The 14,454-nt window shown below is 38.3% G+C and overlaps 2 protein-coding genes across 7 annotated transcripts in view; both read left to right on the top strand.

Annotated features, from left to right (window-relative positions):
- Positions 1 to 10,779, top strand: part of chrm3a (cholinergic receptor, muscarinic 3a) — a 112,281-nt gene extending 101,502 nt beyond the window's left edge. For all 6 annotated transcript variants that reach the window (XM_079854391.1, XM_079854388.1, XM_079854387.1 and 3 more), the window contains one exon: positions 8,609 to 10,779. In XM_079854391.1, the coding sequence (XP_079710517.1) occupies positions 8,628 to 10,415 (1,788 nt within the window). In that variant the 5' untranslated portion in view covers positions 8,609 to 8,627 and the 3' untranslated portion in view covers positions 10,416 to 10,779. The remainder of the gene's footprint in view (positions 1 to 8,608) is intronic.
- A 2,221-nt stretch (positions 10,780 to 13,000) lies between these two features.
- Positions 13,001 to 14,454, top strand: part of fmn2a (formin 2a) — a 40,498-nt gene continuing 39,044 nt past the window's right edge. The window contains exon 1 of the mRNA XM_079852638.1: positions 13,001 to 13,071. The gene's annotated coding sequence lies outside the window, so the exon portion shown is untranslated. The remainder of the gene's footprint in view (positions 13,072 to 14,454) is intronic.

Raw genomic sequence — 14,454 nt, 5'->3', positions numbered from 1 at the left:
ATCTTAACTGAGCATTCAAATGCAAGAATATTTTCATACCGTAATAACATGAGCCGACTGGAATGAAGAAAGTGATCAGCGTGATTGATATTCAAAATGTTAAGCAAGTGCTGCTTTGTTTACGGTTTGTATATCTGCAGTCGTAGTTTCGGTTTTCCTTTTTGAATGACGAAAATAGACTGATACCTGCTGATATAGAAAGATATTTACTTACACCCAGGTGCAGAACACACATTCTGGTTGACAGTCGCTTTTAGTCCTTTTGGTGTGTTCAAGCGTTTGGCCAAGAAGCTTGGTGTGTCCCGGGCTTTAGGAGCTCCGTAATTATCAAAGAATCCTGCAAAATATATACAGTATATTTCATGGTTTCCACAAAAATATTACGTTTTGTCAACCTTGATAATAAGAAATGTTTCTTGTGCACCAAATCATCACATTATAATGATTTCTGAAGGATCATGTGACACCGAAGACTGGAGTAATGATGCTGAAAATTCAGCTTTGAGATCACATTGACAGGATTAAATAGAACACAGTTATTTTAAATTGTAATAAAAATTCACAGTACTGTTTTTAGCATTCACTAGCTATTCATTCCGGTTTAACAAGGTGCTGAATGTGTTGATGTAATGCTTTGTGAACATTTTAAATGATGGTCATTCTTTCAGTGCAAACAAGACAATTATTTTAAAAAAATTGGAATTGCTTCTTTTTCAACGTTTCATTTTCAAGTGCTAATTGTAACTAGGTGGAAATTCTCTTATTTTTGTGCCACTGCAGGCAATGGATTCAGTTGCATGATGGGCTTTATTTTACCCCTACTTAAACTCTCTTCTGAGGAATCACAGAAATCCCATGAGCCTATGAAATGGTCTGCTTTGCAACCACACACTGAAGAGATTTTAGTAAATCTAGCCTTCTCACACCAAGCTATACTGTACATGCAGGTATGTTTTTTCAGCAACATAAGTATGCACACACATGCTATTTGCAATCGAGCATGCACTTAAACATACATGTCTATTCATGTTCTCAGTTGCATACTGTACTTTTTAATAACTCAGTGCACCGGTTATGCACTGGCGTTTTATGACCAACAAAGTATATGCACAACAGGCTATAAGCTAGTGTATTACAGCAATTCCTTTTAGATTCATTAAAGTAGCTATGTGCCAGCACAGTTACTAAAGTAGATGTAAGTAGATGTAAGTTATTAGGTTTGTAACCCTGTGCTGCAGTGACCGTGTTTATCTTTATCTCTGCCAGTGTAAGCATTCCTTCGGGTGCTCCTGGAGGCTGGGTAATACTCAGAAGCACAGCCCTGGTGCTTCAATAAAAGGCTGTTGAACTGCATGTGGTCTGCCCTTCAAGGAGAAGAAAGAGAGGTTACTAAGACCTGTTGAGCCTGCTATTTACTGCATCTAAATATCTAGCAGATTATCTTTTTTTATGGATTCGAGCATGTGGTTTTTCTTTTAGCATGATATCTAGTGTCTGGCAGTCAGTAATGATGCTACTATCTTTTATCAGAGTAGTTCTTTTTTTCCAACATATCTCAGATTATAATTAACAAACATATGTATTGCGTTGCACACACAAATTGATCTAAACCAAAACAACGATATTATGCTGCGTTCACGTCATGTTGTAACCGTAATTGTGAGATGGCAACCCGTGATGACCTCAGACTCTGATTTATGCATTTCTATGGCAACACTATCAATGCCGAAATTAAACTGCAGCAGTCAGGTGGTACAAGTCAGAGCTCTGTAAGTTGTTTACATTCATTATTATTGTAATGTTATCTGCTTTGAGACATGAGGTAATTTATTGCTGTCTCTCGTGACGCTTTGCAGACTCTGCTCTGTAAGTATGGGACTTGCTACTGCCAATACATACACAACACATTGATGTGAGCAAGTAAGACATGCTGCTGCTTTACAATATAGCATACATGAATTACCAACGCATTCTCATCCTAGGGCGTCATATACTGACGCTTTTGACATTTCGTCTACATCCAACGCACATGGCACCCTTTAGCGTCAATATGACACGCACAGAGCTTTGTTCGGTTATGGGTAGGTTTAGGTCTGGGGTAGGGTTAGGGTTAGACCGCTAGGAGGCTCCTTCTGGCCCATATCTATCTGCGTCTCATATTGACGCTAAAGGGTGCCATGTGCGCTCGATGTAGACGAAATGTCAAAAGCGTCAGTATATGACGCCTTGGGATGAGAACGGGCTGGAATTACCCTGTAGCATATCTATACAGGTGGAGCTGGGGAAGGTGAAGGGTGTCTGAAAGTGTTTTGCACTGCTAAGGCAAATGATACCCAAGTATTGGAAGGTTGAGCAGAAAGCTCATTGGCTACTGATACAGCAGGAACCAGTCAGCTGTGCTTTATAGAGGAATGATATGATTGCAAGCAGATTTAGTTAAGGACCTATCAGCCTGTGACATCTAGAGTTTCATGACAGAACTTTGTATTTAAGATGAAATTAAATTATATTATTTAGTCATTTTATTATATAATTCGATATATTATATTATATTCATGTTAAGATGAAATATAATTTACCACAATTATATTTCTGCACAGAGAAAGCGCTTTTTGTGTGCGTATAGTTTCAGTTGTTCCTAAATAGATTTCCTAGAATAAATTTGAGTTTTTTGCTGGTTTTTGGTGAATCTTGATTTGTCCGTGACAACGTTCGTACACAGATTTCACGCACAAATTTGTGCGTACATATGCTAAGTGAATGAGATCCAATCTTTGTCTGGGATTAAAACACTTGATGGTATGATAATTTTCCAAAAAATGTGCATTCCCTAATGTGGATCCTTTTGTAGTAGATCAGTTCCAGCTTTTCGAAGCAGACGAATTAAATCAGAGAGAGAGAGAGAGAGAGAGAGAGAGAGAGAGAGAGAGAGATTGAGAGAGAGAGAGAGAGAGAGATTGAGAGAGAGAGAGAGAGAGATGTGCTTCTGCCCCGGGGATGTGGATCTTGTCAGAGTCTATGATGGATTCTTTGGCCTGCCTGAGATTAAGGTATTACTTACCCGCGGTTTCAGAGGTGGGTCGATACAGATGCACTGTCGATGACTGGACAAAGGAAAGTCTTTTCTGTTCTACCAGTCTTATATGATCACTTTTTATTTGGTTGCAGCCTTGGTGTGTAGCACGTACAGTATCTCACCTTATCATCCGCTCAAATTCGTGTTGTCAGGTTGTTGTACATGCAGAGGTGAAGGGTGTAAATTAGCCCATCAAGCTGATGAAATAATCTAACCCTACAGAAGACCCCATGTCTAATATCGAGTGCTGATGTAACAGATTTTATTCTGACCGGCATTTTCATCTGGACCGTAATAAGGTCACCAAATTGCTTTGGCTTCACAGAAAAACTGTTTACCACTAGCGATGTATACAAGCATCTCTCAGGTGATCTGGCTCGGAGGCAGGAATGAGGTGTTTATATTGAGAACAGACGAGCAGAGAATTTCAGCTTCCTGATAACCAACCAACCAGAACGTTTGACCAAAAATAGGTAGTAAACACTGCTAGAAATGACAGGAACAGGTAATAAACACTAGAAAAGCGAATAAGGGCAGTGTGATTGAGGGAAACGGAAAACCAAAAACCAGATGGACATGACAGAGAACCAGAGTATCAGCACAGTTATAGTAAATACATTCACTAAAATTAGCTACATTGACACTGAACTATTATTAAACAATATTTTTTATAAATTAAATTATCAGTGTAAGAATTAAAAGTTGAATATAAAAATCTACAGGAATTTTTGAATGTCTTATTTTTTGGTTTCTTTTCTCTCTCTTGCTTTAATGACAGAAACACTTGAGCTGCATGAACTACAAAAGTTTGCATGATGATCATGTTCTTCAGCATGATTTGAAATTATCCAAAGAGCATCTTGAGCTTCAGTGGAAGAAAGAACATTTAACTGTCTCAACAGTGTCACAAATTTAATTATTTGATTAATCATCCAGAAATAGTGCAGAATCTAAAATAATTCTTAATAATAGCTGATATTATTGTTTATTGTATTAATGTAAATAGTTTTAAATAATACATATAAAGCATTTGCTGAAATTACACACATCACCTTCAACTTGAATGAAAAGGAATATGGGTAGAATGTCAGATAGCAGCAGTGAAATGAGGAAAAGGAAGTGGCTCAGGGACGAATCCCACACCAACACTTTTAATCATAAGAGATCAGCAAATAATCTGTAAGACAGCAGTCTCTAATGCTTCACTGATCTCCATTGAGTTTCTTATTGAGATATTAAGAGATAATTATGGCTTCGCTTCTATAATTATACCAATGCCAGTGATTCATTCCAATTCCAATCAGGCATATTGATCAAAGTTCTGCATGCGTTCGCCGCTGACATTTCTGTCGGCTAAAGGTCGTGTGAGGAAATCACGGATCTCCCTCAAACTCTGGAAAAGAATGTGTTGACATTTAATCATCATTCTTCAGAAATCCTCATTCACAGCACATGCCTTAAACCGAAATACACGACACACACACCTCTTGCTACACACATTCTCCTCACACTTAACTACCTCACCAGGGGGGAACAGCACCAGACATGCCATTCTGTTTTACTGATAAGTGTGTTTTCCCACAGAAGATGTGAAAACAAAAGCAGCCGTTGCGGTTTTCTGTCCGTTATCTTTACAGACTTATTTCACTTCTGAATATTAAGCATTGCTTGTGTCTTTATGGCATCATCAGACTTGCAAATAATTCTTTAAATGCGGAGAGGAGTGGTTTTACACACAAAAACTATGTTTGATGTACAGTATGTGTTTGAAGCCATGCATGTAAACTCCAGATGTTCATTTGATTCTCAGGTCTGTCATCAAAGGGTGTGTGTGTGTGTGTGTGTGTGTGTGTGTGTGTGTGTGTGTGTGTGTGTGTGTGTGTGTGTGTGAGAGTGCATGCTGTTGTGCTTTTGTACGTATGCTCTGTGTGTGCGGGGAAAAAAAGGAGGGCTAAATTTTTTTTAAATCTATTTCTCTTATCCTGCCCTCTGACATTTACATTTGAATTATGTTACAGTTTCATTTTTCCAAGAATTTCACAGTTGACATTAACTATAGGTGTATGTTTATGTGTATACAGTTGGTTCTAACTGCATTTGCCATTGTGTGCCCCTCACGCTTCCCTCCACATCCACCATGGTCACCATGACAACAGCCCGTTCATCAGCTGCTGTTTGCGGATCAACCGAAATGAAGACAATTCCCAAATTCCATGACTTAATGGAATTACGACTATGCGTGTCACTAGTTTTGTACAAAATATGTTTGCAATCCTCCATCTGAGCTTGTGTGTTTCAGGTCATAGCACAAATCTAATAGGATAAAAGCACAGAGCTGAACGCAGGAGAGCAGGAGCCCGAATCAGAGCCCAATGCCAATTAGATTTTTCTCTGACTCCATCTTTGTTATTTGATTCCCTCTCTGCCATTGATATCTCACTCAGATGAATGGGCAAGTAGCCTGTATTTAACATCTAACTCTCTTTGAGGTTTTATTTATTGCATTGGATGCTGTGTGTTTGAGTCTTTACGTGCAAAGCCTGTGTTTTGCAGGACTTGTATCGAGTCTGATATTTCTTTTAGACATGAATCAAATCATCATTCTCAACGCTCTACACATCTCCTCTAAACCTTGTGTGTTCATTTATGAGTTTCAAAAATTTTTCAGGTCAGTAAGCAAGGATGGATCAAATTGACTAGAAGTGACAGTTATAATGTTAGAAAAAAGATTTCTATTATTATGTTCTCTTTATTCATCAAATAATCCTGAAAAAAATCTATCATGGTTTCCACAAAAATGTTAAGCAGCACAACTGTTTTCAACATGGATGATAAGAAGAAATGTTTCAAAAGTCAGAACTGAATCTGTTTTCTGATTAGTTAAAAACAGTTATTTCCTCTCACAATGCCCGTTTTAAACACAGAGATATCTCTCATTGATTATTTTCATGTATTAAAAACTGATGTATTTTATAGAGATTATTTAAGCAAAATGTTTTCTACTGAGTGAATTTTTTCAGACAACATTGATTTTTAACAAACCAGATTATGTGACAGCTTTATTCCCTCAGTTTTGAACACAGTATCTATATATATATTCTTGCTCTGCCTAATGGAAAGTAATTATCCCTTCACTTTCGCTGTAGTAGAACTGCGATTGAATCCAATAGCTAATTACCTCAGAGTCTTTGGTCTGTGTGTGTGTGTGTGTGTGTGTGTGTGTGTGTGTGTGTGTGTGTAACAGTGGTCATATCCATTTGTTCATTTCTCTGTTTTAAATATTCAAGTCCATATATGGTATCTCAGCGACAATGTGATTACCGTGTGATTATGTGATCAGGCTGTTGTTCCAGCTTGCATCTCGCCTACTTTTCACTCTCATCTTTGTCTTTCCCCTTGCGTCCCACTGCCGGATCAAGATGAAAAAAGAGTTTCTGAGAGAGAGAGACAGATGTTCTCGGTTCAAAATCACCTCTTTCCTTTTAAAGTTTATGATGACTATATTTAGTAACGTAGGCCTGTTCTGCTGAATGATGCTTTATGATTGTCATCCTTCCTTTCAGAGCAGCGGTCAGCAGCCTTTTTGACTTATTCCTGAAGATAGATCGTCACTTCGTAAGGTCTTTTTTTTTTCAGAAAGAAGATGTGTGTATTTGTGTGAAAGAACTACGTATCATTTTCATCTGAATAGATGAGACGACCAGTTACATTCTATTCTCTGCCTCTATCAATGAGATTAACTGTGCGTTTGTATGAGGCTGTCAAGGAACAGTGAGAGAGGACTCAAGTGCAGAATGAGTTTTAAAACAGTTTATTGAGACACACAGCAGGCGGGACAAGAGATGGTGGGAGAGGAGGTTAACAATTCAACAGAAGGCAAGACATGAAGCATAAAGACCAACTTGACTTGAATTTGACATTGACTTGACCCACACAACAGGAAACTTAGGCAGGAACAACATACGAAAAAATCCACTACTTGGAACAGTGGGCAAGAAAGCAAATGAAGCAATGAGTAACACAGGTAGCACAACACACTCAATTACAACGAACTGGCAAAACATGAGGAAAAGAGAACACAATAAATAGTAATCAGAGAACACGAGGAACAGGTGAGCACACTTAGAACATGAAGACTTAACAAGGGCTTAAACAAGGGGGCATGGTAACATTAAACAAGGAGGCTGGACGATAGGAACACGTGGCCAACACAGACAGAGAGAGCCATGTGCTCAAGCACAAAACAAACAAGGAAACATTGAAACAAGACAGACGAAACTGACAGATGAGAACCCTGACATGAGGCATTTTGGGAAAGCTCTGCAACAACTTCCACCTCGTCCATCTTTCTCAATGTTAACATTTTCTCCTGCGGTTCGTGTGCCTGCTAGCTCAGAGACTGTGTTTCACAGAAGGTTCTGCTTTTCACTGGAACATAATAGCTATTTTGAAAAATTTCTGCTAGTTATCAGTACATGCAGATGTTGTGCTTTAGCAAATGAACTCATTTTAGCACACATTGTATTCTGATTTAATGGAATGTAATTAGTGTAGATTGACGGCGGTTAACATTTCTGTGAAAATAGCGCAGTAATTTTGTTGAATTTTTACAATAACCTTGGTGTTATATGTCCATTATCTCTTTGAATGATGACCTAGACCAGTGTTTCCAAACCTTTTTTTTTGTGTGTGTAACTCCACAGTCCCATCAGTCTCTGGTACCATTTCATTGATGTGAAAACATCAAAAAATGCATCCCTTTTGACTTGTACACAATATTATTTACAGTAACATTATCATTAATAGTATTAAAATGGTCATTATTACAATGATTCACTTTTGAAATAAAAAATCACCTAGCAGCTTTTTTTCTCCATGAGGTACCTGAGCTTGTTTGTGTTTCACAAGTTTTGACAGTTCTGGGTAAACTATGAAAAAAAAACGAAAAAAAAAAAAAACGGATTTAATCCACTCCACATAGGACAAAGGCAATTTTCATTTTTGTACAGTGGAATTGAAATTCCATAGAACCAAGATTTTAATTTTAACTTTAAACGGTAACACTTTATTTGAGTCTTTTTTAAAAACAGTTCCTTAATTTTGTATGGTACAATATATTACATTTTTTATCAGAGGTATTCCCATAAAAATAAAGGATTTCTTCAAGATTCACAAATTTGAGGCTTAATGAAATTAGTTGTTTGAATGAATGTTTTTTTGTTTGTTTTTTTCACTGAAAGAACATATGGATTAATATTTCATTTCTTTTCCCCAAAATGAGCTGCTGCTTCCAACATCCACATAGTAAGATTCACAGAATATATCTTATGCTGTATTTGAAAATGGATTTCTTTCCAAGTTTTATGGAAGGATAGATCTGTTGATTTAATAGATCAACATCGCCCTCTAGTGTAGATATAAAGCAGCAGTAGGAAGTACTCCTACTTTGTATAGAGAGCAGTTTCACTGCAAAGATTTGACTTAAGTGTGAGATGAATAAATATAAACTGAATATTTTCTCTTCTTGCTCAGAATATGCCCAGGCTGCACGATGGACTCCAACAACACAGAGTTGGGCCTGTACTCGGCATCCGACGACCTGGGAGTGGGAATCTACCCGGAATCCACTCTGTGGCCACTGCTCCAGAACACAAGCCTCATCAACCTCAGTGCTGTTTTCAAGCTCAATGGAAGTAATGTTGAGGTTGAAGGTCAATCCTATGATCCTCTGGGCGGCCACTCACTCTGGCAGGTCATTCTCATCGTTATCTTTACAGGACTGCTGTCCCTTATTACTATTATCGGCAACATCTTGGTCATGGTGTCATTTAAAGTCAACCGGCAGCTTAAAACAGTTAACAATTACTTCCTACTGAGTTTAGCCGTTGCAGATCTCATCATTGGGGTCATCTCTATGAACTTGTACACTGCCTACATCATCATGGGCCAGTGGGCAATGGGAAACTGGGCATGCGACCTCTGGCTAGCCATAGACTATGTAGCCAGCAATGCATCTGTCATGAATTTGCTGGTCATTAGCTTTGACCGCTATTTCTCCATTACGAGGCCTTTGACGTACCGTGCCAAACGTACCACCAGGCGGGCAGGAGTGATGATCGGCCTGGCATGGTTTGTGTCGCTCATACTTTGGGCACCTGCCATTTTGTTTTGGCAGTATTTTGTTGGAGAAAGGACCGTTCCACCGGATAAATGCTACATTCAGTTTCTCTCCGAGCCCATTATAACATTTTGCACCGCAATGGCGGCCTTCTACCTGCCGGTGACAATAATGAGTGTTCTGTATTGGCGAATATACAAAGAGACGGAGAACCGTTCTCGGGAACTTGCAGGATTACAAGGCTCGAGCGCACGGTTTGTGGGTGTTGAACGACCGCGTTTCCACCTCCGCGCTACTGGGGGGAGCTCTAGAAGCTGCAGCAGCTTCGAACTGGGCCAACCTGGCCACAAACAAAGCTCCTTTCATGGTCTGAGCAGCCGATTCCACTGCTGGGGGTGGAAGTCGGGTGGCAGGGATAAAGGTGGCCCGCACCGGGAGGCGGATCAGAGCAGCAGTGACAGCTGGAACAACAACGACACTGGACTTTCAGCCGACCACTCGGGCTCATCTGACGAGGACGAGAGCGCGCCATCCACCACACGGGCAATCTTCTCCATTGTTCTCAATCTGCCTGGCATGAGGGCAGCTGTAAGCTCCCAGGTTACTTCTTGTGAGGATTTGGACACGGAGGAAGATCCGTTACAGTCGCCTGAAGAGAAGGACGGCAGGGGTGGCAGCATCTCGTGCTCCGTCACCAACGGCAACAAGCGTTTTGTCGCAAGTATGGGTAAAGTTCCGTCAATGTCCTCCATACAGCCTTCAATAGATCCAAGCGCAGATGGTGGGAACACCACCATCAAATCTGCCTCAGCGCCCATAACTTTCAAAGAGGCAGCTCTAGCAAAGCGTTTCGCAGTTCGTGCAAGGACTCAAATCACCAAGCGGAAGCGAATGTCGCTAATAAAAGAAAAGAAAGCGGCACAAACTCTAAGCGCCATCCTTTTCGCCTTCATTATTACGTGGACGCCTTATAACATCATGGTGCTGGTAAACACTTTCTGCAATGGTTGCATACCTGAGAACCTCTGGGCGTTAGGCTATTGGCTATGCTATGTTAACAGTACAGTAAATCCTATGTGCTATGCACTTTGCAACAAGACTTTTCGTACCACTTTTAAGATGATCCTGTTATGTCGCTGGGATCAGAAAAAAAGCAAGCCAAGCTTTCCACAAAGACAGGCTGTGAGGTTTCACAGAAGCATACCAACAGACTCAACATAGCAGCTCAGTGGTGAGGCTAAATTGCTAATGCTAAAATGTAAGTTGCAAGGGGAGATTCCTCAAGTATCTGTACTATATACTGAAGCGTTAATGTGTGTCAATGTGGATGTGTAGTTCAGTCTCTTAGGATCCCTGGTCACTAAATTGTAACATTAAGGCACTGTGGTTTAGTGTACAAAGAGCTTCACACCTGAGCATGTGCAATTGCCATAAGTACTTCCTGTGACTTTTATACTTTATGCCTTTCAAATGGCAGTGCCAACTTTCAGGAGTTAAGCAGCAACGTATAGAAAAGTACATTTAAAATGGAAACTGTGTATCTTGAAACTCAGTTGATCGTATCCGATACTCTCAGTTAATTGTTTGAATATTTTAGGGTTGAATATTAGATATCTCATTCTTGTCAATGAATAGAAACTAAAATGTGATTATTTTTTTTAATAAGGCAATGTATATCAAAGTATTTACAGTAAATAATAATAAGATATTTCTTTTTGTAAGTGAAATTTGCTGATTTCTGTGAAAGCGTCCCACACAGAGGTTCAGTATCTTTGCTGTCTTGGTAAGTGTAAGTGTTCTTCTGCAACATGTGAGCCACAGTTGAACACTTTGTAGGTTTTTCTCTCCTGTTGAGATTTTTGGCTATTCATAAACAGCACTTCCGTAAGCTGCTCTTGTATAAAGCGTGGTTGTTTACATTTGTTTTGCTACAAGTATTTCAATAGCTATTATGTACGTTTTCAGTGCACATTGAATATGTTTGTATATGTTTGGAATGCCTTATGTTTGAACTTTGAGATTGTGCACTGATTATACTGGGCTAGCTGTGAAATCATTTATGAAACCTAAAGAATGTTTTTAACTCTGTTTAATCAACATTCAGATTTTGACAGTAGTGTGTTGGGATGTAATTCCATTTACAACCAAACTGTTTGCTTTATCATCACTATCATCACTTTATCATCACTATTCTTCAACTATGGGCTCTGTTGGCCCTGTGGAGAAAATAAAATATTTTAAAACACACAGATTATTTAATTTACCCACTAACAATGTCCAACCGTGGACTTACAGTACATGCATTTTCATGTTTCTAAAACATAATGTTTGATTAAAACACAATGTCATTTCCATCACATCTCACATCTGATGTGTTGTTTTTAATTACCATCTGCGATGGAAGTCACATTTTAAACATTTATGAAATAAAGGGTCTTCTCTTTTTCTTGCTGAGGGTAATTTCATAGCTCAATTTTACAATTTTAATTGAGATTTACAATACAATTTTATGTATCCTAAAAAAATACACAATTGAATTAAATAACATTCTTCACACTTTTTGTCTAAATTAATTGGAAAAAATGAAATAATCTTTGGAAATGACACAAATTTTACACTTACCATTCATTTCCTACCCTGGTGTTTTGCAGAATTACGAATAATTGCCTGATTTGTAATTTAGCTGTCATTTGTATTAGAGTAATGAAACAAACTTTTTGATATGTTTTTATGTTTTACATTGCAAAAAAGGCTGTAAGTTTTGTAAGGCCTTGTAAGATCAAAGTTAAAATTGAGCTTCTGTGCGGTGTTGTTTGTGACTGTGTTCGTGTTTTGTTCCAAATTGGCTGTGTACAGGTCAAAGTTTAATGATAGAGTTACTGTCAAATTTGTAATAACTGTTGAATGTTTCAAAAATACAGCCCTGTTTAAAATGCGTTTTTATCCTCAGATTGTTTCTCAAAATAAATGTAACATTTTAAAAATGCATCGTTGCTCTTAGTAAATACACAACATGTTTGTGGAAACTTGTTGGGTTTTTTTTTAAGCCATAAAGACCTAACACTGTCTATGAAAGAAGATGCACCAATTGCTATTGGCGGCATGTAATAGGAAAAGAAGCCATGTGATGACAGTACTCATGTGATCTTGGAAGAGGAGAAGCACAGCCAATGTCACAAACACTTACTTGATCCCTCAATTTACTGGAGACTCCATCGAGGCAAGTATGCATTTTCTTTCGGTACTTCTCTTTTTATGCTTTTCTGTCTTGTTAGATTAATTCACAGCAACAGGTTTCTGGTTCATTCTTGATATCGGGTTAGATCATTTCGGATTAGCAGTGAATTTCTAGACCAATCGTACAGCAGTAAAACTGAGCTCGTACACTGACTGATGTGAGGAATTAATCTGAGAGAGATATATCAGTATGTAATAAGGCTTATCAATAGGTTCATGCCTTATTGATGAAAAGGTTCCATTTTTAGTGAAGACTGTGTATTCATTTTAGTGAAGATTGTGTGTGTATATATATATATATATATTTTTTTTTTTTTTTTTGGGTGAGAATTTTGTGTGTGTGTATATATATATATATATATATATATATATATATATATATATATATATATATATATATATATATATATTAGTAAAGTTGTACTACTTGACTATGATCTCTGAAATTTTGTTCAGTACTTATCTTTTTTTATTTAATATTTTCTCCAGGCACTGATACAAGCTATGTTCTGGATTAAAATGAATATTGTATAAATCTGTTGATAGCTAACAGGAGAGTGTCTGATACTACAAGGCTGAAGGACAACACTGATTTCAGGCCTGCTGGCCACAGTCGTACATCAGTTTATGAGATCAGCCTGTAAGCTCACATGACGCTGCTCTGGCGCACTCACACACACAAAGATGAAATTCTTGTGCTATTTTCAGACATTCAGTGTGCAGATTTACATGGACTATATAGAAAAAAGAAATACAAAAAAAATCATGATTACATTTTTTGTTTATTATTATTACATAAGTGAAATGCTTAATGAATGAGGTTTTGAGATTGTGAAAACTTTTTCAACTTTTTGTAATGATTTTGTTTATGTAAAGCAAAGATTTACCATTTAGGTGTTACTGTGTGTTTTATAATCAGTACTTTGTGCTTTTTTAAAGAAATAGTTGACTTCAAAATGAAAATTCTGTCAACATTTACTCACCCTCAAGTTGTTTCAAACCTGTAGGAATTTCTTTCTTCTGCTGAACACAAAGGAAGATATTTTGAAGAATGTCGGTAACCAGACAGTTAATGAGCCCCATTGACTTCCATAGTAGGAAAAAAATACTATGGAAGTTAATAAGGGTACATCAACTGTTTGGTTACTGACATTCTTCTGTAAGACTGGAAAAACTGGAAGAGAGGGCAACTCTCTGAGAGAACAAAGGAAATTGACATTTGAACTCACTCTTGTGCATCATTCTCACCTCAGAATCATCCTAATCTACATCTCTTTCCCTCTTCCCCCATTCCTTCTCTCTCATGCTGAGATCACCAAAATTCACCCAAGAATCTATATGGTTTAATGTGAATAATTATCATACAGTATTACACGTTTGGTATCATTTGAAATGTCTCAGTTCGACTGGTACAAAGGTCTCATTCCCAAAGAAGTAAACCAAAAGGTAATAAGGTATTTAAGAGTTTTTATAGATAAGTCGCACACAGAGGAGGGTGTGTCTTCCAGGCAAATGGCCTCCTGCTCTCAAAGGTGTAAACTCAATGCAAACTCCCATTGTTAGCAAATGTTTCCATGTAAATCAACCTCTGTCCCCAGTAAGTCTGGGATGGTGATTAATGCAAATTCCCACTGTGAACCCATGTTTACATTTGAAAAGAGGTTTCTGCCTTGGTCTAAGTATTTAGGGAGATGCAGAAGAAGGCTTGTGGCGAGTTGTAGCTCAAATTAACCCGTGATGCTGAGAGTAGGGCTGTAGTACTCGAGTCTGGTCTTGGAGACTCGAGACCGTTTTTCTATGGTCTCGGACTTGTCTCGGACTCGCTGGCATTCGGGCTCGGACTTGTCTCGGCCACTGCTGCCAAATATGGCTTTTGGTCTCGACCGAGTTCAGGTGTCTTTATGTTCCCAGTAAGCACACAATCACACATACGTCGCCGCGATATTAAAACAAAATATTATTGGAGAGAAAGTGAAACACTGGCCACCTAATAACTAGCGATGGGCATTTTGGCTCTTTTTCG

This window comes from Squalius cephalus (genome assembly GCF_949319135.1).
Source record: "Squalius cephalus genome assembly, chromosome: 20".
NCBI lineage: Eukaryota > Metazoa > Chordata > Actinopteri > Cypriniformes > Leuciscidae > Squalius > Squalius cephalus.
Note: the sequence above shows the minus strand (reverse complement) of the source record. Positions and strands in the feature narration are given on the sequence as shown.